Genomic DNA, 27,996 nt, shown 5'->3' with positions numbered 1-27,996 from the left:
TGGTGGTGGTGGGGGCCCTGGTTGTGGAGCTCCAGGAGCCGCTGAGGACTCCTCATCACTGGACTCCTCAAAATTTGGTTGTGGTGGAGGAGCCGCACGTTTTGGTGTTCTTTTTTTGTTAGGCCGCCCCGAACCTTCCGTATAATTCACATCTTTCCTATTCTTGCGCGGCGACCTGCGCGGTGCAGGAGTCTGGTCCTGTGGCGCCTCTGTCGGGGCAACCACGGCAGGGGCGACCTCCTGCTTCACGATAACAGGCGGCGCGACCTCCGTATCCGAAGATACGGTGATCGCAACCACCTGCACCGCAGAAGCAGGGTCCACCACCCGCGGGGGAGCCAACGGTGTTGGTGGATTTGGCTCCCCGTGCTTATGAGACGATAAACGCTCCACGCACCTTTTTAATCTCCTTTGTAGAAGGGAAGCCGCCTCATAAGCGTGGCCAGACTCATCTTTTCTGTTGACAACATCAATAACAATTGATTCAGCTGAAATGAAAAGAAAAACTATTAAGGATCACGAATATTACAAATTAATACCACGTAGACTTAATGACTGCAAATATGCAATTAATTGCCAGTTTATCTGATTCATTTCTAAATCAAGAGTTCGAAGGCAATTTCAGTTTTGTCATAGTATGTGATGATACATCAACAATGGTGATGGTATTAGCTTTTGGAATGCATAGGTAAAATCGGTTCATACCAATAACTGGAATTATGATACAGTTCAGGTTTCACAACTACATAAATTTTTGTTTTGGAATAACTCATATCACAATTTAACAGTAAACCAGCGAAAGCTCATACAGATGTTAATATTATGATCACCTGCCCCAGCCTTACATGTAGATTGTTGCTGAAAAGCTTTCAAATCTATCTTCTTCATTCCTCATAATTATCAAATTTGATATTATCGTTAATTCATTTTCATAACAATAATAAAGCCCATTGCTATCAATACAGTTTGGGTACGGTATAACTGCAGATGCCTCTAGGGGTATAAACAAGTATAAACCAAATATCAAGAAAATCCATTATGCATTTCCTCAATCTGTTCTTAATATCTTTAAGAAAATGCTCAGTAACAAAATAATCAAGACAAAATAATTACTTTAATTTATTCATATTCTATTATCTTAACTATAAGGCGCGTTCACACGACGAAATTTAAACCGGTCTAAATACCGTTCCAAATTAGACCGGTCTAGTTTAGACCGGTCTAATTTGGCATAGAGCGAACCAGGTCCGGACCAAATTTTGGACCGGTCTAAATAAGTGTGGACAGAAACTGGCACCAGGTCTGGTTTAAATCGTGATTCTGTATCTCTGCGGTAGATGTCGCGACCTCTGCGGTAGAGTGCGAGTCCTGTTTATTAAGTTCTAAATGCTTTTATTACCGTTTACATAATTATTTTTAAATATTGTTTTTCCTCCCTATTCTATGGAAATGTTTGGAGCTTATTCGTATTCGTACATCGCGATCATCATCCGTTTTACTGCCGTGTTTTGAACCATGTTTAAATGATACTTAAGAGTTTCAGCGTGATAGAACGAAGTCGGATTCGCAAAAATGTCTAAACCTGACAGAGGATCGAATTGGTCAAATGAAGAATGTCTTGCTCTACTTCGAATCTGGAAGCAAGACTTCATCCAGGCGCAATTAATTATTTAGCAGATGGCGACATCTTGTGTGCCCGGTGACAAGCGATTTTATCACCGCGTGTCAAAACACTGTGTGAACGCTCACCAAAATTTGGTCGGGTCTAAATTTGGACCGGACCGGGTACGGACCCATTTAGACCGGTCTAACTAGTTGTCGTGTGAACGCGACTATAGACAGTACATGGTAAATCATATTCAATTTTCACATATTTCAAAGCTTTTTTTACATTTTTTTCATGGTAGAAAAACAATGCAAAGAATTTTATTCAAATTTCATCAGAAATCGAAGGACAGATATAGTCGCACATTTACTGGATTTTTTGTTTTAATCGAAGTACATAATTGGAAAGCTTTGGTTCCAAATCGTTTGAACATTCATTCAACCAGCCTGAACTGACTGTTCTTAACCAAAACATCACATTTCTCGACGTGATTATCATTTTAGTTACCAAACGGGATATGCAATACATCAGTTCTCGAGGATATTACAAATATAACGTTTCACCATTAGCAAAACCTATCTATGTATCATGCGCCGGCCATGTTATCAAACCAATTCACTGCTGGCTACATCCAATTCTACAAATAAAACAATTTGATTTAATCAATAATAAATGACATCTGGAATTAGGCCTATTTTTGACGCCGTAAAAACCGTTATGATAATGTTTTCATCCATTGATAACTACAATGCCTTATTTGGGGGGTTCTGTGTCAACATTCCTGTTTCTAAATAACAATTAATTTTCAGCATTTATTCTATCGCCAGATATATCTATCTTGTACATATTTTTATATATATTTTATATTATGAAAATTGTATTATATTTTTGATAAATTTTCAATTTATATGAACTACATCATAAATAATGGAGCTTGCCTGCCCGGGCAAACCTCCGTTTCCGGAGGAGGTGACAAATTGAAACGGAATGACAGTCAGAACTGCAGTCCGGAAACGGTCGACCGCGGGATTGAGCACGGTTGCTGTAGTTCGCACCTAGTTTCAAGATGGCCGACACTGAAATATGTAATGACCGAACTATAGTGCTTTGGTTATTAGCTCCGACCTTTATTCGACTAACAATAAAAACCAGGTTCGCCCTGGTTAGACAGATTGCCACTCAATTCACTGTTGATTCATTCACATTCAAAACAACCAAGATCTGAAACCATGAGCCCTGGATTGAGGAAGGATCAGCGACTGGGTCACTACACCTCAATGAAGGCCTATTTCACATAAATTCACAACTTATTCAAATGAGCCACTTACTTGAATATCGAATCCTTCAGACACAGCTTGTTTCAGAATTCAATGGTTTTTGAGTTGTGGCGATAAACGCAAAAATTTCACACAGACGTAGCACAGGTAAAACTTTATCTCCCACGACTTCATCAAGAGGATATGGTACTAGTGGTTCTGATGAAGTTCCGGAGTTGTATTTAACAATGTTCAGCTCATATTTGACATAATCTAAGAAAATATTCTGACAAAACGCTACGTTTGAATACATTTTAATGTTTGAATACATGTTTATGTGTATTCCTCTGAAACGGATTAACCATTTACAAAAAGCAATTTGTCTTGAAATCAAACACCAAAATTCATTTTCACTTAAACCCGATTTTAGCTATTCACATAAAATGCTTATCATATGAGAAAAGTACAAAATAAGTTTAGGCCTCATTGAGACCTCATCAAATCTTCAAATACTGGACAGTCATTAGTTACAGCTTTGCAATTGAGAGCAATAAAAAATATGCGAAACGAAAAATTGCTTATATTTGCATAATTTTCAGTTCTCCTTATGGGATTATCGATACTGAAAAATACTAATTCAACTCGATGAGATGCTGTTCAATTCAAGTAAAATAATATCACAACATGATAATTCATTTACCATTTTGATTTACATGTATAAGAATTGTACAATGGTGATACAAATAAACAATTCAAGATGGAGGGACGCATCAAGAAACCTGTTAAGGTTTATGAAAGTAGTTGATGATATTTACATCAATACGCAGCCTATCGGCTGATAGCTCCGCTGTTTTATGATAAGACTTTACAAGGACCACCTACACAGCACTCTCAAGAGTTCAAATCCAGAAAACGGCTCTATCACTTTTTAGCCCTTGGCCCATAGTATCTACATACCAAGTTTCGTCAACATCGGACAATAATTGTAGGACAAGTAGCGATTTAAAGATTTTACAAGCGCCACCCGTACAGTGCCCCCTGGAGATCAAATTGGGAAAATGGCTCTGCAGTATCTACATACCAAGTTTCGTCAAGATCAGAAAAGATCTGTAGCACTAGTAGCAAAATTGAAGCAAAAGTTGATGGATGGACAGACTGACAGACGGACGGACAGACGACGACGGATAATCCCCCTAACCCATCAAAACCCACAAAAACTCATTGGATAGCGGGTTTCTTTGAATATCCCTTCCCCAAATATACCAATTTCAAATTTCATTGTAATACGGCTAGCATCAGGCCTAATACCCACAAGAAAGCCATTTTGTTTCTGATCAAAAAATGTTTTTGAGATGATGAAATAAAGGGTATCATAATTGTATAACCAAAATTCAAGACGAGAATAAATATGCAAAATGTACTTATTTTGACCGAGAAACAACAAAGGCTGCCAGTCAGTTATCTTAATTCTGATAAGGGCCCAATACTTAAGATTCGTTTACTGAATATTGAATTTCAACCAAAAAAATTATTCAGACAATTCTGATTTCTCAATGTATCATTTTATTTAAAATTTTTTTTATTTTATCATTTTATTGAAGTATTCACAGAAACCAATTAAACCAATAGAAACCGAACAATCAACAATCAGCAGTTTGTAGAATAACCAGACAGCTACAGTTAACAATAATAAGTACTGGGCGTGGATGCGCTGGTATCACTGGTACTGGCTTGATGCACTGGTATCACTGGTACTGGGATGATGTATTGGTATCACTGGTACTGGGATGACGCACTGGTATCACTGGTACTGGGATAATGTACTGGTATCACTGGTACTGGGATGATGCACTGGTATCACTGGTACTGGGATGATGCACTGGTATCACTGGTACTGGGATGATGCACTGGTATCACTGGTACTGGGATGATGCACTGGTATCACTGGTACTGGGATGATGCACTGGTATCATTGGTACTGGGATGATGGGCTGGTATCTCTGGTACTGGGATGATTATACACTGCAACTGGGTTGGTGTGGTTTGATAGTACTTAAACTGTAGTAATGAAGAAGGCGGCCAATCTCACTACTGGGTAGCCTAGTGCTGAACTCAGAAGCGGTGCTGCGACGTTGCATAACCAATTCATAGCCGGCTTCAAACAAATTCATTCTAAATATAATAAACACATTTTCATCTACATCGTCATAAAAAATAATAAAATATAAATCATTAATAATGAATAAATGAGGGATCGATTATACTTACATTTAGTACATTGTTATTGTACGTTGCGCAATTATTCAAACTTTCTCCCACAACCAGGTGACTTCATTAAATCGATCAAATCCATTTACTACAAAATATCAAATACATTTTCATTCGATCATAAAACAAAACATCAGTAAACAGTGAATAATGAATAATAATTGGAATCTAGGCCTATTTCACATAAACCGATATCTACGAGATATTTCAAATGAATCACTACTTACCCCTCGAATATTGAATCCATCACTGGAAAAATTCACTGACACTGTAAATATAATGATAGCTACTTCCCCGCAGGAAAAAATGCTCAAAGGCTGGAAAAACACTAGGCTGGGGTTGCTAGGCTTATGAATGGAAAATATTTGGGTCCGGTACCTACCGTAGCTTTTGAGGCCTAATTGAAAATAATTCTTTCAACAAAATAGAAACCTTTTCTAACTTGCAATATGATGAGTTTCAAATTCAACAATCAAACATTTCGGCCTGACTCGCAATGATGAGTTTCAAATTCAAACTTCACATAGGAGGCCTTTTTAATAGTTATTTGTATGTAGGCCTTGTGGGTGGTGCATATGCCAGAGCCAGCCCCAGCGCCCAGGCCCTGATACGGTCTGGACCGGACGGAGGGAGGACTCGCCCACCACCCGTGGCGTCCCAGCTAATGATGTCAATGATGACTGAGGCCTATTATCAATTAAACAGTTTCAAACTGTTTATTTGCGGTTTTCTGAAAGGAATTAAACAGCATCAATGATACATGCTTGGAGCGCATGATGGAAATTCTTTACAAACGGCACGTCAAATTTGGACCCGGAAATAGGTTTTTACATCATTATAATAAATCCCATCCATCAGAGTCACATTCTATTAAATTCAATTCAATTTTGTTCCGTGAATATTTGTGTTGAGAGACGGAAAGGAAATTCTATGTCGAGACATCAAGGATAGTTTTATCGTTATTACTGCAGTTAATTTACTGTTTTAATGCAGATATAGAAATAATTGTCTTTCCTTATTGAATGTTTCTAAATTTTTTTCTTTTCAATAAAATAATTGAGATTCTACCTAGAATGAAATATTTAAGATCAGTTTCAAATTGAAAAAAAATATATATATTTGAGATATTGAAACATCGATATTTTTGTGATCACTTTTGAGATTAAGAGTTGAAATAATTGAACTTTCAAAGTGACTGAGGTATTCAAATGAATAAAAACATTATCTGAATAGAATTGGATCAGTTTAGATATTCTAGTTTAAGATTTCGGATTCGAGAAATATTTAAATGAAATTTCAGAGATTTGTGCTAGATAAGTTGTGTATTTGAGATAACCAAGATAAGTAATTTTGAGAGATATTTGATTTTTTAGAGATATTTGAGGCATACTAATTGACATAAGGTAATGAGTAAAAACTTACTTAAATTAAGGAACAGGTCGAGTGCCCCGCCATTTTTCAGCACCTCGACCTGTACGGATTTCAGCACGTCGAATAAAAAGTTACATGACATGATTGTTGTAGTTTTTGTAGTTAGTTGTCGACGTTGTTGTAGGTTCCGTAGAAGGTTCTGTTTTCGAAGATTCTGTTTTCGAAGGTTCTGTTGTCGAAGGTTTTGTTTTCAAAAGTTCTGTTGTAGAATGTTCTGTTGTAGAATGTTCTGTTGTAGAAGGTTCTGTTGTAGAATGTTCTGTTGTAGAAGGTTCTGTTGTAGAATGTTCCGTTGTAGAAGGTTCTGTTGTAGACGGTTCTTCTTGTTGTAGGTTTTCTGATTGCTGCTGCTGCTACTGCTGCTGCAATATTGATAAAAGAACATAATTAATACCAAGATATTAAATCAATCAAGAAACATTTCATCGACAGAAAAATAAAATGGACGCAGTTTAGCTTACCGGAAAATGGCCGAACTGGAAAGAGTGACCCCGTGACGGGCCTTATATACCGACACCGGTGTGACGTCATATTACACAATACTGACCAATCCCAAGTAACTTGACATTCCCGCCGAGAAGTCAAAGAATGAAATTGTTGCCACCGAAATGCCATTAGATTCGAATCCTGCAAACGGAGCGATGGTTGATTTTCTATTAAGGGGTGCCTCCACGTTGGAAAGCGCCGATGCCCGGGCAACACCAATCTACTTAGTTTTGTGGCCAATTTAACAACGTACCGTAAATCGGGGTGACTTGAGACGCTTATTTGTGATTTTTTCAAATGCAGCTCGAGGACCTACCAACAATCTACCCAAATGATGATTATTTTGAACAACAATTGGTCGCTCTTCAGTTTTCTAGGCATGATGAAAAAATGTGTCTAATGATTTTCTAAATTTTTTTATTCAGAAACAATGTCTCATGTCACCCCAAGGTGAGGGTAGTCAGTAACCTGACTGTGGTTTAGTTTCACGATCGGATATTTTCACAAACCACAGTCAGGAATGGGAAGGTCATTTTTGTATGAAATCTTCGTCAGCCAATTTGACTGACGAGTAATTTGCCTGGCATTTCATTGTCTCTTAAGATATCTGTCTCATTTTTGTTGTAATCGACGCACAACAGATTCGTAGTTTGTCTGATACCTATAACACCTCACCTGACGATCTTAATCCATGTGCAAATCGGCCGTAAAGTGAGAGTAAATTTCCGTCCAGTCAACAGCTGCCATTTTGAAAATTACTGGAGGTGCTGGCACCTGTGGACTGAGGCCAGGACAACAGCACAAACTAACAAAGCGAAACGACGAAATTTAAAAAAATTAAAAAATCAACACTTATTCACATTTTTCTTTTACCAGAAATTTATTATTTCATTATTTATTATGGAAAACACGAAGACTTGAAATAAAAGTTGGAAAACCATCAAAAATAAAAATTGTCGTTTCGTCTTGAAAGTTTTATATAAATCCTTGTAGGTCCCCTTGTCTTATCATGCCACATGTGCAATACAGAGAAATGGCGGCCAATGGCGAAATTTGTGGAGAAATTAATTAATTTCTCAAAATAATGTTGATTCATCACTCGAAACGTACATAAAATTGGATTATTTCGAAAGGTACCTGTGTTAGTTTGTGAATTAAGCCATTAATTGTGGACTGAAGTGAATAGAAAGTATATTTTTGAAGTGTTACTTTTTTCAACCGTGTTTTGGTCCTTGTCATCCCTAACGTTGGTATAAGCCCATCCGATTATAAAAAGCTTACCACCAACGATTAGGTAACTAACTAAGGTGAGGGGTGACTTGAGACATACACAAAATGATGACACAGAATTTTAGTAAAATGAATATATGAGTAGTTCTTAACCCCCTAGACTGAGTCAGGCAGACAAAATAGGCCGACTCATGTTTGGGTCCTGTACATTTAGGAATCTTTTTGCATGCTGTCGTTAGAGACGGGCCTGTATCAAGTAAGTAACCCCATATGAAATTGCACTGAAAACTTTAGTTGGGGTGACTTGAGACACTCTCTCAAGTCACCCCTAGTTGGTTGGAAGAATATCCAACCTTACTTTTATTTTCATGAAATAATAATGATATAAAGATCAATGCCTGGGGTCGTCACAGAGCACCAAAGCCTTCTGGACCTTAAACTGAGCGTTGTATAGCTAGGTAGGCTACGACTGATACAACTGGACCTTAAACTGAGCGTTGTATTGGACAGGGATTTTCTGATTTCACCCAGGAGGATTTTCTGTTCTATTTGCCTCGAGTTTAGTTAACACATGGTTAAAAATGTTACCATGGTCCCGTTACGGGTCTTGAAAATTTGTTGTAAATAAAAGTCTGTTTGATTTTACGCCGATAATTTGATTCTGTTTGTTCGCCAGTCGCAGACTTTAAGCAGCTTATACAAGTGTGGAACAATTGGATTCAAAACTCAGTAGAACTGGATCCAGAACTGGAGAACTAAACCGCCGACTACGTATTATTAGAAATCAAATAAAGCCAGAAAATTTGAAGGAAATTTCGGCCACTCGCTGCTTTTGCATTTGATGGCTGATCGGGTCTTATCTAAAGGACTCGTACTCAAGCTGGTCAGTGAGGGATCGAGTTCAACTAATACACCTTTAACACGTGGAAACAGTAGGATATTATGTACCGCCTTGCGCCGATAATCAAGTATTTTTACTTTGGATCATTTAACCAATCCGTGAAATTGATTGTCCGACAACTATTTCCTTAAAAATGTTGAAAGTCTCTTTTACTCTCCCAAGACCGACTGAGGTGCATGGAATGTATGGTGACATTTGAAGTTACCACAGGCAGCCGTTATCAATATAACTTTTTGAATTCATCGTGGGAAAAAAACCAAACATTTTGAATTTTGGATCTTAGGTAGAGAGTCTAGATAATTCAAGATCCATAGAAGCAAAAACAGAACAAATCTCATTTTTTGGTAGTATATATTTATTAAACGAACGTTTGCGGGAGTTACATTATTCCCTCTTCAGGCATAGCGCAAAGGATTAAATTTTCATATCATACTGGTATTTATATAGAATAAGACGAAGCTAATTACAAACGATTTAAAATTACTGAGTGACAAGATAATTACAATACAAAGATAATTAATTACACACAATCTAAATTACTGAGTGAAGATATTTGACTCAGATATCTTTGATGATTTGTACTATTTTGGCAACTAGCCGGATACGGCTTGCGACGAGTCGGTATTAGGCGTCGGGTTGACGTCGCAAGCCGGCTTATGTCGAACCGATAGAGCAGCAACTGGCGGCCTCTCGTAGGCCGCTCAGTTGCCGCTAATCGGCGATAAACCCAGTTGCGTCGGTGGGCGTCGCGTTGCTTGTCGACATAAGATAATATTCAGTATTAATGGAAATGTCCATCTATCGTATATCGCTATGGGTTCTTGCATTGATTGACCAATTTTTCGAAGACTAATGTTTCAGTCCACTGGAAATACACTGCCAAATTTTCCTTGAGATCTGAGAGTAGGGCATAGGCTAATATTTTCATTAGATAGAATTGGTTTGCGGATTTTACTTCATCATATTTAGAAATATTCTGGGAAGGATTAGCCATGCATTTAATTTAGAGTATCTGATGCTGTACTACATATACATCATCGCTCCGTCATGCCGAGTTATACATTTCACATCAACCAGTATCTACATGCAGCTGTTCAGTGTACACACACTATATCTGAATACGAGGCTGGAATTACAGGCTCACTTCACTTTGAATTCAATTGAATTGAATTGTTGAATGCCTATGTAATAATTATCGAATTGCGGTTTGGATATTCTTGGAGCTACCCGCCCTGTACTCAATACAATAAAAACTTTATTGACCGGTTTCAAGGTTGTTGCCTCATTTGATTCTTCATTTCGGCCCAGCATAATAACAATGAAATGTTTAATAAGATTACATAATCTATTTCTTAAGACCAACCGACACTATGACGCAATTAGGGGAAGAATTTCAATTAATCATATGTCACAATGGCAGATCAAGAAATATGGAAAGGAAAATAGTTGTCTGAATCTCGAACAAAATGCAACTGTTCCCCACATAAATAATCCCACAGATGTGTTGATTCAAGTCTATGCGTCCAGTATCAACCCTTTAGATGTGCTAATGAGAGGTGAAATAACCTATCATGTTTTTTAATATTTTTTCATACACACAAATTTGTACTCATTTATTTATCAGTCGTCTTGTTTCATTTTGTAGGTGGTTATGGGGCTGAACTCCTTAATATCTTGCGTCTGTCATCAGGATTGTGTAAACCTGCTGCAACTACTACAGAATTTCCACTAACTCTCGGTAGAGATTTTTCTGGTACCGTTATTGATGTTGGTAAATCAGTCAATAATGTCAATGTAGGAGACCAGGTATAGATATCAAATGTCCCCAGTTCTCAAAAGTAAATTTATCCTAGACTCGTAGTTTGTATGATATTTGTTATTTATATAACAGGTATGGGGTGCTATAGCTCCTTACAAACAAGGAACACATGCTGATTATGTTGTCGCTTGTGCGAGTGAAATATCGAAGAAGCCGCAGATGCTGGATCATATCAATGCAGCTGCTCTTCCTTACGTGTCTGTCACTAGTATCAATGCTTTATGCTCAGTTGGAGGGCTGTCTGAATATAATTGTTCAGAAAAAAAGTAGGCTATACAAGAACTTTTGCGGATGAAGTAAAAATCTCTGAAATGGATTAAGCTAATGTTGTTTTGTTTTGACTTGTAGGGTTTTAGTGTTTGGTGGTTCTGGTGGAGTAGGGTCCACTGCTATTCAGGTACGTATCAAATGATATCCAAATCATTAATAGCAGGACTGAATGTATTACTGCCATACACTTGGTTTTCAGATTTTAAAATCTTGGAATGCTTTTGTTGCTACCACATGTGCTTCTGATGCAGTCGAAATGGTGACAAAACTCGGAGCAGATTTAACCATAGATTATCAAACTCAAGATATCGAAAGAGAGTTAGTTGGCGGGTATGTATGGTATTCAGTTTAGACTGTTTTTTTTGAACCGTTGAGAATTATTTACTCATAAAGAATGTTTTCTTCATTCATAATTTCAGGTTTGACTTTGTGTTAGATACAGTTGGAACAGAAGTAAGCCGGAATTTAGGACTGAAATTATTGCGTCCATGGATGAATGCTAAGTACGTCTCAATTGTGACACCATTATTGAAGGAGTCTGGGAAACGAGGAGTACCTTTGGGTATAGCCTGTTCAGCTGGCTCATTGACATCCCATGTATTGCAGGTAATTGTGCGCATATGAAGTCTTATGTTGGAAAGAAAGGTTTTGTATTCTATCAGTGATTTATTAAATCCTTTCAGGGTGCTAAAGAAGGAAAAAGTGTAAGGTGGTCATTTTTCCAAGCAGACGGCAAAGCTCTCGGTAAAGTTTCCAGTTTAGTAGACAAAGGAAAGGTTGGTACTACACTATATAGCATGAATTTTTCTTTTTTCAACGTACATGTACAATTGATGTAACAAATGTTTTTGTTAATATGATTTATAGATTTTTCCTGTTGTTGAATCAGTATTTGATTTTAAAGATGTACCGTCAGCATTTAATAAATTGGAAGCTGGACATGCTCGTGGAAAGACGGTGATTAGACATCGGTGATAATTACATGGAACTTTCTGGTGGCTGTTGAGGAACAGTGATTGGTGAAATATTAAAATAAATTATTTCTAGGATATAGTGTCATTCTGTCAATAAAATTAAAGTTATTAGAGATGTTTTTTATGCATAGAAATTAGGTTGTTTTTGTCAGTCATTTGAAATCCTTATTCTAAACTGTCCGTGTGGATTCTCATGGAGTCATGCCTCAACGTGTCAGTCCTGTTTACATCCTCGATCATCGACTGCTCTCTATCGACGTATCGTTGTTCACTCGGAAATATCCTACAAGTACTTTAACCGAACTACTCGATGGAAAAAGGATAAATGTTTTGATTCGGTAAAAAAATCATTTATTAATCAATATGCACAATGAGTTATAATGAGGAGAACCAGAGATAAGTGTACGTCATAGTGATTAATATGTACATAATACAATTTTCAGTGTAACAAAACAATTGAACTACATATACTACAGATTTGATATATAGAAGAGCATTGATAATATGATTATTACATTATTCACTATGAAATGGTGGATTCAAATCTAACATTGCCGACATACCTTGGACATCGACTTCACTAGTTGTAATGGCAGCGTATTTAGTGTTAAAAGGCTTCGTGAAAATAAACTAGTACATAAAATAATTGTTAAAATATATAAATTAAGAATAAGTATCGAACAACAAGACATCAAATTGAAAATATAAATGAATTTCAAGGTATCCTTACATTATGAGTATGACAATTGTAATTCTACACTAGATATATATATAGGCATGTCCTAGCCATACCATCACCTGTACTTAGTTTTCCTATGACAGTGCATGAATTTCAGTATTTTTTGGATTTAAATGCTTGAAATGAACAACATATCAAAATAATTATATAGAATCCTTGTAAGAAAATATCGATAAATTATGATGAATGAGTTTCAACTAAGGAGACCTATTCAGGTAGCCGAGAACTCACATTTTATATTTTTAGAGATCTTCTCATTTACTACAACTTAAAAACAATAAAACGCACAACAATGAGGTACATTAAAAGTACATTAAAATCAAATTACTTTGCTCCCAAGATATAAAGTTTGTTTGATTTCAATTTTACGGCACAAAAATTTAAGTGAACCTGTACGATTTACCGGTAACATGAAGTATAAAAAACTCTTTTTACAATTTGCGTCATCAACCACTTTTGCCCTTCGACATACTTGACACTTGCTTCTGTAAGTGACGTGTTTTGGTCTGAAATGATGGCATTGAGTAAAAACATGAGAAAAAGAACAACAATGAAAAGGAGTGAAAATGAGGAGGGATAGAATATTGAATTTTACCTGTAACTGTTCAACTGTATTATCGTTCTGTTTTTGTAAGTTCACCAATTTCTGCCTCCATTCTTTCTCGACTTCGTAGTTTTGCGCCTTCACTTCAGTGAGTTTCTTCTCTTTTTCTAATAACTGATTGTCCTTTTCTTTCAGCTGTTTCTTCAGAGATTCGACTTGTTCTCGCAGCTGAGTTATTGCTATTACGTGATCACTGCTGCCTGCATCCACTAACGCTTGGTCGACGCCCCTATAACATTCAATATACATTCGATGTTTTGAATAACTTCAATAATAAGTTTAATAGATTATACAATCTATATGATTTCACTCTTACATTCTCGATGGATTTAGCCCATTGGAAGTTGATTTTGAGTCGAGCTTCACCTTCTTGCTGTCACTGTGATGATGGTGATGTGACCTACAATCAAAAATGAAAATTCATTCATAGGTTTAACACAAGCACTAATTTTTTTAGAGCTTAGATTTAGAAAAAGTTATTCATAATTAGCGACATTCAGGATTCTTATAGATAAGAGAATCCAGAATTCCTTGCGCTATTCATTACCAGAAAGAACAAGTACCAAAATTCCAATTCCCAGACTTTTCCCTGAGTTTCAAGAAAATACATCGGAACCTCGTTATAATGATGTCAGATATAACTATTTATCGGTTATTACAAACCTAGAATAAATTTCATCCTAAATAAGACAATTATGATAATTCCATACCATGAACTATCAATCAAAATGAACAACTTTCTTATGACCTGAAGTTCGTTGTAACGAGGTTCTGCGATAAGAATTCCCTGATCTGCAAATACCATGCTTACTTATGATCAGAATGATGATTCTTTGATTTATGCGCATGTTTAGATCTTTCTTCTTCCCTGTCTTTGTGATGATGTTTGTGTTTGTGATGATGACGATGTTTTGTAGTTGGACTTTCAGATTTCTCCGACTTCACTTCAGAATCGGAGACTTTAGGCGGCGTTAACTCGTCGTTCATCTTGGCTTTATTCCGCGCCATTACTCTCTTGTGGGTCAGCGTACAGATCCAACATAACAGCTTGCCTTCGACCTATAAAATTTAGCACGCAACACATTTTAAACGATTTATCTACAACGCAGATTCTGAATTTACCTGAAAACATGTTATACAACACAAGTTACATGATCCTGGCAACACAGAACACAAAAAAGGCGATACAAGCGCAATTGAAAACTCGATATTTTTAAAAATATCTCGAACCCAAAATCGTGAACGCCCCTCACGAACTTCTCAAATTTTGTACCACGAGTTATAACCTATTCACTTGCGGCACACATAACCGAGGTACTCATATCCGGACAAATGCATCACACATTGAGATACACATTTCCTTCAGCAAAATGTTAACAAAATGTCGAATAAAGTGATATATTCTGAGCGTAGAAGACGAGTGTTAAAACTAATCAAAACACAATTACTGCAGACATGCTGTCATAACAGTGTGACATTTTGTAACTTGAAAATAAATAACTCCAAGAACACTATGAACAAGTAGAATTCTCTTTATTAAAACATCTTACATCATTATAATTTCCATACACAAATATACAGGCTTCCATTGGCACAAGATTGAATCAAGGGCTCAAATATCTTTTCTCCAAAATACACCAACACAAACACGAGACACAGATGATGATAGTTCAATATGAAAAGAATGAATTGAGACAATCAACGATCAAACAGCAAAAACGGTATTCAAGTCTTATGAACCAGAGAATTCCTTAGAACTGATGAACTAAAAACCTATATATTCTAGCAGCTTTGAAAAGCAAATTTTGAACTACCATCAGCGTCCTCAGTTGGTTTTTAAAAATACTACTACCTTTTTTCGACTTTCCTCACTGCGATCAAAAGCACACCTCTGTTTACATTGCTCACATGTGATAGGGGGACCCCATTTCTTCTCCGAATTAGTACATCGCTGACATTTGTTGCCAATGAATGCGGCAATGATGTTACAGTATTCACAAGCAGTGGGCTAAAGGGAAAAAAAAGAGATACAGGGACCTTAACGGGATTGCTATCCATAATCACTTGATGAGTAAAAGAAAATTACAGCCTAAAAAAATTTTTATCATTCAAATCTTTTGGAAAATACCTGAAAATATTTTCATTTTTGGTACCGAATAAACTTTAAATCTTAATCGTAAATAATCGAGTGTTGCTGTTCATCCTGTGAGCCCTCCATACTAACCTTTCCATAAACCTTTACATTATGGGCGCATTTCTTGCAAATTGTATTCGTACTGCCTTTGCTGAAAATGTACAAAGCCAAAGCTGCTATTAGCTCAGAAAACCTTGACACACCATCCTCGACGTGAGTGCCTCAGTTTAAATTGATCTATCTCTATGAAATCTTTGATATCAGCAGCTCATATGGTGAAGTTAAATACGATACGTTACTTGACTAATCATGTAAGAAATGCTCAGTTTAAAGCAAAAAACATCCCCAATAATCTTTCTCAAATAATCAATATGCATTCTTTCTGCCTACATAAACATTTTAAAAAATTGTGTCTTTTTGACAAACTCTCTCGTCAATTCCAGATGCTTTGATACTTTTAGAATATCTAATTATCTCTTGATACTTTAAGAATATCTAATTATCTCTTATCGAGGTTAATTGCCATAAAAATCGATCATTTTTCAGATCATTTACTATTTCCCACATTAAAAATACCTAAATACCTGCAAATAAAGAATGTACCTGAAAGCTTAAAGTGTGTTCTGTGTTGTCAGAAAAATGTAATAACGTATAATACAGCATAATTTCATAATATCTTAAGCAATGAACCATCTTCAAAATTTTCACTTTTTTGCATCCAAAAATCGTGTCATCCATTTTTGAAGAATGTTCAAATCTTAAGGCAATAAAAAATCTTATCAACTGTTTTTCTATTCAATATATATATTAATATTAATTGCCCTAGGACTTAATCATCAGTCAAAAACAGTGATATGATTAGACTTTTTCGAAATAGAAAATCACTCAATTGAATAAAAGAATACTTACTCATCTTGCTGAAACTCAGCTCTACAGTACGTACACTTGACAATAGGGAAATTATTGCGACATTCCTGTAAGAAAAAAATATACACATAGAATTATAAACACGCAACAACAATAAATAAATAATAGAAACATGAATCAAGTGCAAGTGTTCTTTTTCTAAATTCACAAGGAACATTCACCACAGTATAAGGCGACATAAAGAAAATTCAGGCCGGGACGTCATTATTAAGGACAACAAAAATTCAAGCAATAAAATTAGATTTAAATTGCATTTGTATTCTTTATGCTTACTTTGCATAATTGTTCTCCCTGTGAAAGTTCTTCAAACGGATGCCTCGAATGACAGCGAGTACAAGCAAATAGAGCAACACCAGACATATTCAAATCGACCCGATTTCAAACATATATTCCACTTTTTGTTGTCAAAACGTAATTTCTTTTTTTAGGATGTACAATTTCAACTACGCATGCGCAGGGTTGTCGGTGGAGTCCAAAAGTCGGACCTCGGATTGTTGTATGGACGCAGCACGGACGGCTCCTTTAGACTGGTTGCCGGACGTAGCGTTCAGTTCGGAATCACTTCCGGATTCAGTGAAATTCAAACATTCTTGTTTTCAATCGGGAAAGAATTTCTAAAATTCTACGATGGAAGCCGCTTTTAACCCGGACAGTAACAGTAGACCTGTAAGTTTTAATGACCACGTGTTGCTGAAAATTATTGTTGGTTAGAAATATGCAAAATTGTGTGGTATTTTCCTTTTGTTGGATGATATGTGTAGGTAGTGTCTGTCTGTTTGTTGTGAGTTGTAGGCCTACCTCTCCTGTGTCTCTGACTCCGTGAGTTGTGTAGGTTAGTAGATATATTCACGTTGACATTTCAGCAAATGCAGGAACAGTTTGAAGAAATGAATTTGCCAAAAGCTCAAGATGTCAATGATGGGACACCGTTATCTGCAAGGGCTAACTATCCAAAACCTCAATCATACATTATTCCTGAAAGCTCTTCTATTCAGCCTCCAGTTGAGACGCCTCTTTCTTCTTTTCCCTCTCATGATCGTTCAGGTAATACCTCACTCAACAAAAAAATATCTCATCTAAATCTGGGCTGGCTCCAGAAATGTTTAATAATATAGGTGCTAGCTGTTATAGAACTTTGATTCCGGGACCCTGCCCAGCTTTATGTGACGAGCCTTTGATAAAAATCATCTATGTTCATATCATAACTTTATATCATGGATACATTTCAATAGGTGTAATGCTTGCGTTGAAAGGATTGCAAGATAAAATACGCAAGCTAGATATTGAAAGAAGGGTCGCTGAAGGCAATTTGAAAAGTCTGGCGACTGAAACGATGAAGTATCGAGATCTGATGTGTCAAGATAAAGCAACACATTCTACTGAACAATCGGCTGTGTCAAAAAATACTCAAGGTGAATATAACAGATTAAGCCCACCTCGACATGGCTCGCGGGGAATTCTGATTCATATCTTGATAATCTGGGCAAAGTCAGGCAATTCAAATTTTTGGTAGATGTCTTATTCTTCCGGGTGAGTAGTACTAGAAACACCTTGAGAAGAAATGAATTGTATTCGATTTTAAAAATAAACAAATCTATGGTAAACATGGCTATCGATTGATCTGATTTAGCTATTTTTACAATTGCAGAATTAGAAACACAACTGAACAGCGCTGAAAATAGATGTCAACTCTTAGAAAAACAGTTGGATTACATGCGAAAGATGGTACAAAATGCCGAACAAGAAAAACAGGAGGCTGTCGAGCGACATAATGTGAAAGATCAACTAAAACAATACAGCAGTTCTCAAGAACGGAAAGTACAACTGGAAAAAATCGCTCATCTTGAACATGATTTAATTCGATTGTCGGCGACTCAGGATATGGCTCAGGTATTTAGTATTACGATCGTCACACTGCAGGAACCTGAATATTTTTTTGTTATAATCGGATGCTCTTGCTGTAATTCTTAGAATAAAATAAGTGAATTGGAAGAGAAACTGAAAGAGGAGAAACTTGAACGGAAAATATTGCAAGGCAAATCAGCCGAGGTACTAGAAGATAAGACCGTATGTATTGCATGCTCTAATTATTCCATTTTAGATGTTTGGTGCTGGTTTTATTTCTTCATTACTAACATTTGTTTCTGAGAAACCAGTGAATCCAGTTTCACAAAACACAAATACATATTAGTCATTCTGTTGATGATAACCTATCATTTTCATGGATGTCAACGATTAGTATCAATTTTGATTAGTTTTGTGATACTGGGTCCTGGATATTACTGAAGTTAACCTCAGGTTTGAAGTTCAAAGTCGTCCAGTTTTCTAACGATCTAACCCAATCCTTTTACATCATATTCATTCTTCAGTCGCTTAAGCAGCTTCCAAGCCTGAAAATAAAAATCAAACATATTTACTGATGGAGGGGTGAGATTGATGTGAAAAAATGTGAAGATTTTCTAGCATATGTGAAATTTCACAATTTTTTTGTTTGCACAATTTTAATAGACTGCAATGCCTTTGATTCTTGTCGAAAATGATGTGGAAAGATATGAAAATTGCAATCCTCTACACCAATCTCACCACTGCTGTTTCTACACCAACATTTGTCAAAATACTAGATTCTCACATAATTATATGTTATCATTTTAAATATTTGTTTTCTATCTTGCTCAGTTGGCCGCTCAATCTGAAGTGAATCGACGACTTATTGAAAATATGTCTCCTCCGGCTGGACAGAAATCAGCGGTTAATAATGCTGTGAAAAAACCAGCGAAGAAGAAGTGTTGTACAGAAAAACCGCAACTGAAGAAACAACATCAGCAGCAGCAGCATGTGAGAGCTCGATCGGTATCACGAGATTCACAACAACATTTCAGATTAAACATGGCTGAAATACCGTTTGTTACTGGAAAGGTTAGAATCAATGTAGTCAAACTCGCTCTTAAGTCTTCATTGGATAAGTCACCACATGACTCGAGTCATCTCTATTTTCTAGTCCCAATTTGTATTTCCAATTTACTATGTGTAAGTCATCATTTCGATTAGTTATTATCGACATAATGATGCGATTGATGGCCCTGACTTCAGGATGCCTAGTTTATAATTATCTGCTGGATGCCTTAGAATGGAGTGTAAAAATCGATGATTTTGGTGATGAATTTTCAGTCTACTGGTGCCAGCCACAATATTGGTGCAAACCTGCAACAAGTGATATCACTGCTGAAAAATCACAGTCCTTATTTATGTGGACATAAACAGGTGGAGAATTTACGGCGTTCATCCTGGTCATCTGGTCAGAGTTCTGAAAGCGATCTCGGTGACCTTTTACTTCAACTTCAGGATGAATTCGCTCAAATGGGATTGTAAGTTTTCAACTACTACTGCAGTAAACCGTGCGATCCAACACCACATGGTTTACTGTAAATTGAAATACTTACCCGGTAAACATTGCCAACTATATGAATAAAACTGATTTGCTTTCACAGTGAGCACGCTGAATTAATGAGGCAGATCGATGAATCTTCTGGAATTATGAAGCACGATCTTGAAAGAGAAATGGAAACTCTGGTGCAAAGAATGGAAGCGAAAGATAATCAAATTACACGTCTTAAACAGCACAGAGACAAGGTAGAGTTTGTGTGTGGATCTCGAACGGAACAAGTAGGAATCAATAGGCATTTGTTTTATACTGTGCTATTGAATAATGCGGACCTACAATCATTAGAAATGGGGGCCCAGTAGCACAGTCGGAAAGTGGTGTTAAATCTTAATGCTGTTAAATTGGCTATAGAACTTAGAATGGTCTTGGACCGGTCTCAAATCATATGACTTCATATGTTTCAGGCAGAATACTTCTTTTATTCAAAGTGTTTATTTGAATATAATTTCGGAAGAGTATCCAGATATTTAAATAATAATAAGAACGCAACTATCACAATCTTCATGATGATAATGAGTTTATTTACATTTTCAAACGTTTCGATCGATTTCGACTCATCTCTTCGAGTCCTTTTCAAGAAATGACATGAAAAGATACAAACTATGTATAGTATACTGTTACTAATTACAGAGAATATCATGTTAAACTATGATTATATCGTTAGTAAACATGTGTGCGTGTATTCTGATTAATAGGTTAAAGGGAAACCTAAGAAGAGAAAAGTGAAGAAAACTAAAAACGTAGTGAAACGAACGGCATTAACAGAACGATTACTGGACGCTAATGGTGAAGTTGAAGTTACGACTACAATTAAGACTAAGGGTCGTCCGGTACATTCGGCTATTACTCCCAGAAATAATCAACTCAAATTGTTGAAAGATGTCAAAAAACTTCAGACAGCTCTTCGCAAAGATGATATTTCCTGGGATTGTTAAAGGTGTTGTTGATTAATGACAGTATTTCTGTAGGTGGTAGTCAAGGGGTTTAGTCACGATTATAAATTGTAGTATTTATTTGATTTAATTGTAGATTTATATTATATAGAAAAACTAGATTGGAAATTACGCTTCGATTAATGAAACTATGTATTATTGCTTCATATTTATGATTTAAAGATAATTTACTTGTATTACAGTGGAATCCACCTTACTCAGTAATGACACCAACTTGCAGTTTTTCTAGTTAAGTGTAAGGATTCTACTTGTAATTAGCTTATCCTTGATTTATGATGTATAACTCTTCAGTGGTAGATAATGTCTCAAATGATAAAAGTCTCTGAAATTTTTTTCATTAGAATAGAATAGAAAAAGGTTTGATGATGATAGCCTTCTGCTGGCAGAAGCGATTTTCCCTGTTCCTGCTGTGCAGGATCGAATATATTGTTATACCACGATCTGCCATTTGTATTTTTTCATAGAAATAAAGTTTATTATGTCGAAATTACTTCTATAATTTTTCGATTCGCAAATGAGGATTCTAACCTGTGACGGATTGAGACGGGTGGTCGGAGTAGGAGTAACCCACTGTTCGAATCCTTAATAAGTGTCGACATCGTACATTTTCTAAATTTGTGTCTATGACGTGCTGCCACCTATACCCCGTGGGAAATATGAACCCGGAAATCAAGTAAATGTTGACTACACTATTCGTTTTTCGAAAGAAAATTGCAAAAAATGAACCGAAATGCCAGAGGTAGAGGCCAATGGAGAGGAAACAGAGGAAAGAATTTCTATCGCGGTCGGGGAGGACGTGGCAACTATAAAGGTCAATACGCTAATGCGCCGAATAAATTAAAACATATATAAAAATAGCCACTCGTCTTTTTTGAAGAAAAAAATTAATAAATACAAACTGGCTCCGGTTAGGGAGTCCGAATTAAATAAGTTGAGAAATGCGGAGATCACGACGTCGACACTGTGACAGGCTTTTTTGTGAGTGTGGATGACACCAGTATCCCTTAAAACAGAATAGGGATACTGGTGTCGTCGATCCTCCAACTCCAAGCAGCAAGCGTCAGTGCCATGGAATGGATGGCTGATTCAGTGCAACGAATGGCAAGCCAAGGCAAATGCAGGTTTTAAAAATTGATTGATTAATTGAAAACTCATATTTGCAGCAAAATCAAACGAAACTAGAAATAGAACAGATTCTCAGAGAACCGTCCAGACTCAATTGGAATTTCCAAGTCCATACAAAGGGTGGAAGCTTTACTTTCCAGATATTGGTGAGGAGGGAATTAACTATCTGATAAATATACTGGATCGAATGGCAAAATGCGCTATTGAAATAATTGATAAGTTGTTAATCTATTCCAGTGTATTCTGACAATTCACCTGTTATATCCAGATTAGAAACATTTGAGAAATACTTCCTCAGTTGGCGACAAACTTATAAATTTGTGAGTAATTCTTGAAGTAAAAGTAGGATTAATACGATACCAGTTAGTGCAATAGTTTTTGAGTGTTGAGTTTTATTATTTTTTCAGGATGTAATTGAATCGTCTGGTTATTTCACAGTTGATGTTAAAGATCTGCTGTCCAGTGATAGTTAGTCTATTTACTCATTTGGGGTTCGGGTTCCATACTTCCAGAGTTGATCTTGAAATAGCGAATTTTTTCTCTTTGGTTCAGTGATATGCTTTGATGTGTCGCGTTCAATACCAGCAGCCAGGAATTAACCAGGATTTTCAGTGTTTTAACCATATAAGTTCAAAATTGAATGCAAAACTATAAAGCTCCATGTTGATTTATGATTCGCAATATTAAACAGATGAATTCATTGTTTAATTGTCTCCGAATGAATCTTTCTAGTTATCGTTCAGAATATACCTGACCTTCTGGATGAATTGAAATCTAAACCTGAATCTCTGATAAGTACTATAGGCCTGGCCATGCATCAGGTAGGATATGTTTAAATTCAAGTAAGAAATTTTTATCGAAGTCAATGGATTTGAAAAACAGCTATCTTGCAATTAATTACAGGTGATGGTTAATGATTTATGCCTGCAAGCTGAGAGTACGAACTCCCAGGAGGCTTTGAATTCTGCGTACAGCCTATCGAAAATAAATGCCAGGCTCGTTAACTATGATGTCATCACGCCACTAAAACATCTAAAAGCTAATTTCTATGGTAAGTCTTACCTTTAAACGTGTCATTTTATCCCGTATTAATTTCAATAACTACTGTTTGATTTTTGTAGGTAAATTTGTGTCAATCAAAGGAACTGTAATCAGAGTGAACAATATTAAACCATTATGCATGCGTTTAGCATTTGAATGTGTTCAGTGCGAAGGTATTCAGGTATGTTATGATTACGCATTGAGATTCTGTGGCTTTCAGTTATAAATATTGTTCAGTTCAATTTAGCCGTGCCATGATCGTGGGGGCATCACAACCGGTATACATTATAATCATGGCCCATTCTTTTCAGCTCTCAGCCAGACAAATGAAAGTCTGTGTCCTACCTAACCCAGTCTACTTCTTGACACAATTCAATTCGATTCAATACTTTATTACAACTTAAAAGTTTTACAGTAAAACATACAAGTATATAATGCAATAAAGGAGAAAAAGGACAATTAATTTTACAGAGTAGAAAATTACAATTTAAAATAGACAGGATAACACATCTGCGGAACAAGCATGATTTGGAGGACACACTCTGGGGCTCCATCATGAGAAAACTGGAAGAAGCACACATGACACATCTAGCCAGCATTTCTCCTGGGCGGCCTCTTTGTCCGTTGCCACTTTACCTCAAATCCTGTATTGTTGCTATAAATATATAATGAACATATTTTCGATTCAGACTGCTGTTTTACCCGACGGCAAATTTCTTCTTCCTACTTCAGTAAGTACAACATCTAGTAACTCATTTGAAAATTATTTTGATATCAGCTTATAGATGATAAGTTTTAACATGGTTTTGGTTTACGCAGTGTCCTATTGGAGATTGTAGAAGTCGTAGTTTTAATCCTAGGAGAGATCACTGTCTTACGGAAATGATTGACTGGCAGCGAATTCGGTAAATATTGAACACGTCAAATAATTTCGGAGGATATCAGTTTTATACTTAGTGTTATTTTGACCTATTTTGTAGAGTTCAAGAAATAATAACCGATGACCAGAAAGAATCCGGACGAATTCCACGAATTGTTGATTGTGATTTAACGAATGATTTAGGTAAAATATCACTTCCCCTGATAAACAGTGAAACCCCCTTCATAGTCATAGTAGTTGTGCTGATAATCATTATGGTGACGACTTATGCAAATTACTTACACTTACGTAGCGAAATGTATTGGAAATATAAGTTAGGGCTTAAAAGTTGTGACGATGAAGTAATGTGATTTGACCAGGTTTGACTGGATGACATGATGTCACCTATCATTGAATGATTTTACGTATATTGAATGTATTTGTAGTTGATAGTTGTGTACCCGGAGATATGGTAATTATATCTGGTGTTGTTAAAGTAACGAACTCTGACGCCGGACACAATCGAAACACTAAAGATAAATGTATGTTCTTCATGTACGTTCAAGCGAATTCTTTAGTGAATACAAAAGGCAGTAAAAACTCGACTGAATCGAGCAGTGCTGCTGGAGTTTCGATGGAATTCACACTGAAAGAACTTTACGCGATTGAAGAAATTCAAAGTGATCAAAATGTCTTTCGTTTGATTGTTGGGTAAGTGTAACGGTATGAAGACTATCCGTATAAAATCTTAAATGCTTCAGTTGTGTTTCATAAACACATTTTTTTTGTATTTTCAGGAGTCTTTGTCCTACTATATATGGTCATGAGGTACTGTATATCTGTATTATACTATTATGTTATATCGTTTGTTTCTTACAGTACATTTTTTTTATAATGAGTATTTTATATACATCAATATTTATAGGTTGTAAAAGCTGGTCTTGTGCTCGGTCTATTCGGAGGAAGTCAGAAGTACTCTAATGACAAGGTAATCTGACCTCTCAAAGATCTTTTATCAGCCCGTATTCATAAAGATCTTCTTTCTGCACACCACTTTATATTTTAGAATCATATTCCCATAAGAGGTGATCCGCATATATTAGTTGTAGGCGATCCTGGTCTAGGAAAGAGTCAGGTCAGTAATGTCAATAATACTAGACTGCCACTGCCATTTCAGCCTTAAACGCTTTAAAAAAATTTGTTTGATTTGTTTATTTAGATGTTACAAGCTGCTGCATTCGCGTCACCGAGAAGTGTTTATGTGTGTGGAAATACAACTACAACATCAGGTTTAACTGTGAGTTATAACATTTCTCTTCATGCTCGAAGTGTAGATGATCTAGTCATTTTGAGGTGATTATTTTACAGGTCACTCTGTCTAAAGATAGCGGTTCTGATTATGGTTTAGAAGCCGGTGCACTTGTTCTTGCTGATCAAGGCTGTTGTTGTATCGATGAATTCGATAAAATGGGAAACCAACATCAAGCGTTACTCGAAGCTATGGTGCGTTGTATAGAATACTCCAGTAGTGGTACCTTGTTACGAGGAACTTCAGGCAAACAGAATTTATGTTTGTTATATCGGTATTGATTATTGAAATTGTAATATTTGGGATGAAGCTGTAGGTTTATGATAACCGATAAATCATTATACTGGAGGTTGTTATAAAAAGGTTCCACTGTGATAGCCAGTTTAGTGAATAATTCTCATTTGAGCCTTTCATTGAATTATTATGTTATTTTTTGTTGTAGGAACAACAAAGTATCAGCATTGCTAAAGCAGGAATAGTCTGCAGGTAACTTGTGATTGATTTTCTAATGTCACTAGTAATTTTAACTCAATTATTTCGATGTGATGAGTATATTGTAGTCTTCCAGCTCGTTCGTCCATACTAGCTGCTGCTAATCCAGTCGGTGGTCATTATAATAAAGCCAAAACAGTTTCTGAAAATCTGAAGTAAGCTTTATAAAATTTTCACCCTTTTTTCTTTGATTTTGTATATTTTGATATTGAATATTTGTGTGTGTTGATTTTAGAATGGGAAGCGCTTTGTTATCTAGATTTGATCTGGTGTTTATAATGCTCGATCGACCTGATGAGGTATGTGTTTACCTTACCAATTTACCATAGTTGGTTATTGTACACCCAAAATCAAGAATATTCTTCTTTTTAAGCAAATGGATACCATGCTTTCTGACCATGTGATGGCTATGCATTCTGGGAAAAGGAAAAGGTTAGGTGCAGCTCATAATTTGTCTGTGTAATTTTGTAAACCCCTCGCCACAATTTTAAGCATAGGGAGAAGTGACCAATTCTTGATTACTAGATTTTTGGTTGTGTGATTGCAGAAAAATTGGTGCAGACAAATTGACCGTGAATCAACCTGGGAACGATGAAAGCAAACGTTTGTGGGATTCTGATAAATCATTATCGGAGAGATTGCAAGTTTCACAAGGAGAACAGTTCGATCCTATACCCCTTCCACTTCTCAGAAAGGTACCAAATCAATTCACTCGTGAATTTTACACGAACAATTACAAGTTGATATTTCATGTTTTTCTTTCAGTATGTTGGTTACGCGCGGAAATATGTACATCCAAAGATAAGTCCGGAAGCTGCAAAAATCCTTCAGGTATTTTATAGATTCATCACGGTAAAAAATATCATCGAAACATTTGATGTATTTCTAAATTTAAGTGGATTTCGTTTTCAGAAGTTTTATCTCGAATTGAGGAAAAACCACCATCATAAAGACAGCACTCCGATTACAACACGTCAATTAGAATCTTTGATGAGATTGACTGAGGTATTCATCTATTTATCTACATGTACCGGCATACACACGAGTCTTTAAGCTGGGAAAAAGATTTCAACTTATTATTTTCTTTCCGTTAAATAAAGGCACGAGCACGTTTAGAATTAAGAGAAGTTTGTATAGAACAAGATGCATTAGATGTTATAGAAATCATGAAAGAAAGGTTAGTGTGAACTATGAGTACAATCTGATCAAATTATTGGGAAATAATTTTTGAACTCCACGTAGTCGAATCTTATTACAAACTGCACAATGAACTGGATCTTGATTTACATTTATTTATTTTCAGTATGGTAGATACTTATTCTAATGAACTAGGATTTCTGGACTATCAGCGTTCACAGCATGGTTCCGGTATGAGCAGCAGGTCACAGGTGCGGTACATCATCCTTATACTTATTGATTTATGCAAAGGAATTTTCATAATCGATGCATTATATGACCTTGTATTTATAGGCTAAGAAGCTAGTTGCATTGATGCAGACAGTAGCCGAGAGGACTTACAATTCACTGTTTACAACTCAACACATCAGACAGCTGACGCAAGTAAGAATATAATATTTTCACATTATGCAGAAATCATTAAGAATTCCAACTATATTTCGGATACTGTTTGTTCTTTCTTTCAGGAAGCCAATCTGAAAATCAAAGACTTAGAAGGTCTCATCAGTTCATTGAATAATCAGGGATATCTACTTCAGAAAGGACCAAGAGTTTATCAATTGCAAACATCAGCTTTTTAAACTCATTACTACTTCTGTGTATTACAAGTTGTATTTAAAAAATTCGTTTATATTTTTACATTCAATATATAGCATTATTTCATGTTTATTTCGTCGATTTAAAGGCTTATGTTTTGAGTAGGAAATCTAAATTGAGCTGCATTCTTTCATCGATGTTTACAATTACATGACGGTGCTGATGCTATGCCTGCTGATATTTCATACACTATTGAGTCTGATAAAAAATATGTAGTTGAATCGACTGCCCGTTGGCGATCATGCCGCGTGAGTACACCATAAGGTGCTGCCGCTATGCTCATCGTTAACTGGTTTTTAATACACTAACATGAACCAGCTCTGGCAACCAACCATCGGCAGTCAACATCAATTGCCA

The 27,996-nt window shown here is 36.2% G+C and overlaps 4 protein-coding genes across 5 annotated transcripts; 3 read left to right on the top strand and 1 right to left on the bottom strand.

Annotated features, from left to right (window-relative positions):
• The first annotated feature begins 10,474 nt into the window (after nucleotides 1-10,474).
• On the top strand, nucleotides 10,475-12,350 carry LOC141914215 (NAD(P)H oxidoreductase RTN4IP1, mitochondrial-like). The gene is made up of 8 exons (XM_074805485.1): nucleotides 10,475-10,734; nucleotides 10,824-10,984; nucleotides 11,070-11,263; nucleotides 11,346-11,394; nucleotides 11,467-11,597; nucleotides 11,687-11,873; nucleotides 11,951-12,043; nucleotides 12,135-12,350. The coding sequence occupies exons 1-8, from the start codon at nucleotides 10,497-10,499 to the stop codon at nucleotides 12,240-12,242; spliced, it is 1,161 nt and encodes a 386-aa protein (XP_074661586.1). The 5' UTR covers nucleotides 10,475-10,496; the 3' UTR covers nucleotides 12,243-12,350.
• A 261-nt stretch (nucleotides 12,351-12,611) lies between these two features.
• Nucleotides 12,612-17,089, bottom strand: LOC141914244 (protein FAM76B-like). Its single transcript, XM_074805515.1, has 8 exons — nucleotides 16,919-17,089; nucleotides 16,628-16,692; nucleotides 15,809-15,869; nucleotides 15,437-15,592; nucleotides 14,396-14,643; nucleotides 13,901-13,984; nucleotides 13,576-13,813; nucleotides 12,612-13,486 (listed from the first exon to the last, which is right to left on the bottom strand). The coding sequence occupies exons 1-8, from the start codon at nucleotides 17,003-17,005 to the stop codon at nucleotides 13,427-13,429; spliced, it is 999 nt and encodes a 332-aa protein (XP_074661616.1). The 5' UTR covers nucleotides 17,006-17,089; the 3' UTR covers nucleotides 12,612-13,426.
• A 112-nt stretch (nucleotides 17,090-17,201) lies between these two features.
• LOC141914139 (centrosomal protein of 57 kDa-like) lies at nucleotides 17,202-21,499 on the top strand. Of its 2 annotated transcripts, none has more exons than XM_074805417.1 (9): nucleotides 17,202-17,311; nucleotides 17,509-17,689; nucleotides 17,878-18,057; nucleotides 18,294-18,535; nucleotides 18,617-18,694; nucleotides 19,322-19,561; nucleotides 19,814-20,010; nucleotides 20,134-20,275; nucleotides 20,783-21,499. In XM_074805417.1, the coding sequence occupies exons 1-9, from the start codon at nucleotides 17,273-17,275 to the stop codon at nucleotides 21,020-21,022; spliced, it is 1,539 nt and encodes a 512-aa protein (XP_074661518.1). In that variant the 5' UTR covers nucleotides 17,202-17,272; the 3' UTR covers nucleotides 21,023-21,499. The 2 variants fall into 2 exon arrangements, with proteins under 2 accessions (XP_074661518.1, XP_074661510.1); XM_074805409.1 differs by having other exon boundaries at nucleotides 18,617-18,712.
• A 235-nt stretch (nucleotides 21,500-21,734) lies between these two features.
• Nucleotides 21,735-27,637, top strand: LOC141913972 (DNA helicase MCM8-like). Its single transcript, XM_074805205.1, has 27 exons — nucleotides 21,735-21,851; nucleotides 22,204-22,311; nucleotides 22,403-22,485; nucleotides 22,573-22,633; nucleotides 22,898-22,986; nucleotides 23,069-23,216; nucleotides 23,287-23,387; nucleotides 23,896-23,937; nucleotides 24,026-24,111; nucleotides 24,187-24,269; nucleotides 24,512-24,776; nucleotides 24,863-24,893; nucleotides 24,991-25,053; nucleotides 25,132-25,200; nucleotides 25,285-25,362; nucleotides 25,434-25,568; nucleotides 25,817-25,860; nucleotides 25,935-26,021; nucleotides 26,102-26,165; nucleotides 26,240-26,298; nucleotides 26,414-26,561; nucleotides 26,632-26,697; nucleotides 26,779-26,871; nucleotides 26,967-27,043; nucleotides 27,170-27,254; nucleotides 27,337-27,426; nucleotides 27,510-27,637. The coding sequence occupies exons 1-27, from the start codon at nucleotides 21,761-21,763 to the stop codon at nucleotides 27,621-27,623; spliced, it is 2,460 nt and encodes an 819-aa protein (XP_074661306.1). The 5' UTR covers nucleotides 21,735-21,760; the 3' UTR covers nucleotides 27,624-27,637.
• The last annotated feature ends 359 nt before the right edge of the window (nucleotides 27,638-27,996 follow it).

This window comes from Tubulanus polymorphus, chromosome 1, assembly GCF_964204645.1.
Source record: "Tubulanus polymorphus chromosome 1, tnTubPoly1.2, whole genome shotgun sequence".
NCBI lineage: Eukaryota > Metazoa > Nemertea > Palaeonemertea > Tubulaniformes > Tubulanidae > Tubulanus > Tubulanus polymorphus.
This window is presented reverse-complemented; position numbering and strand designations above follow the sequence as displayed.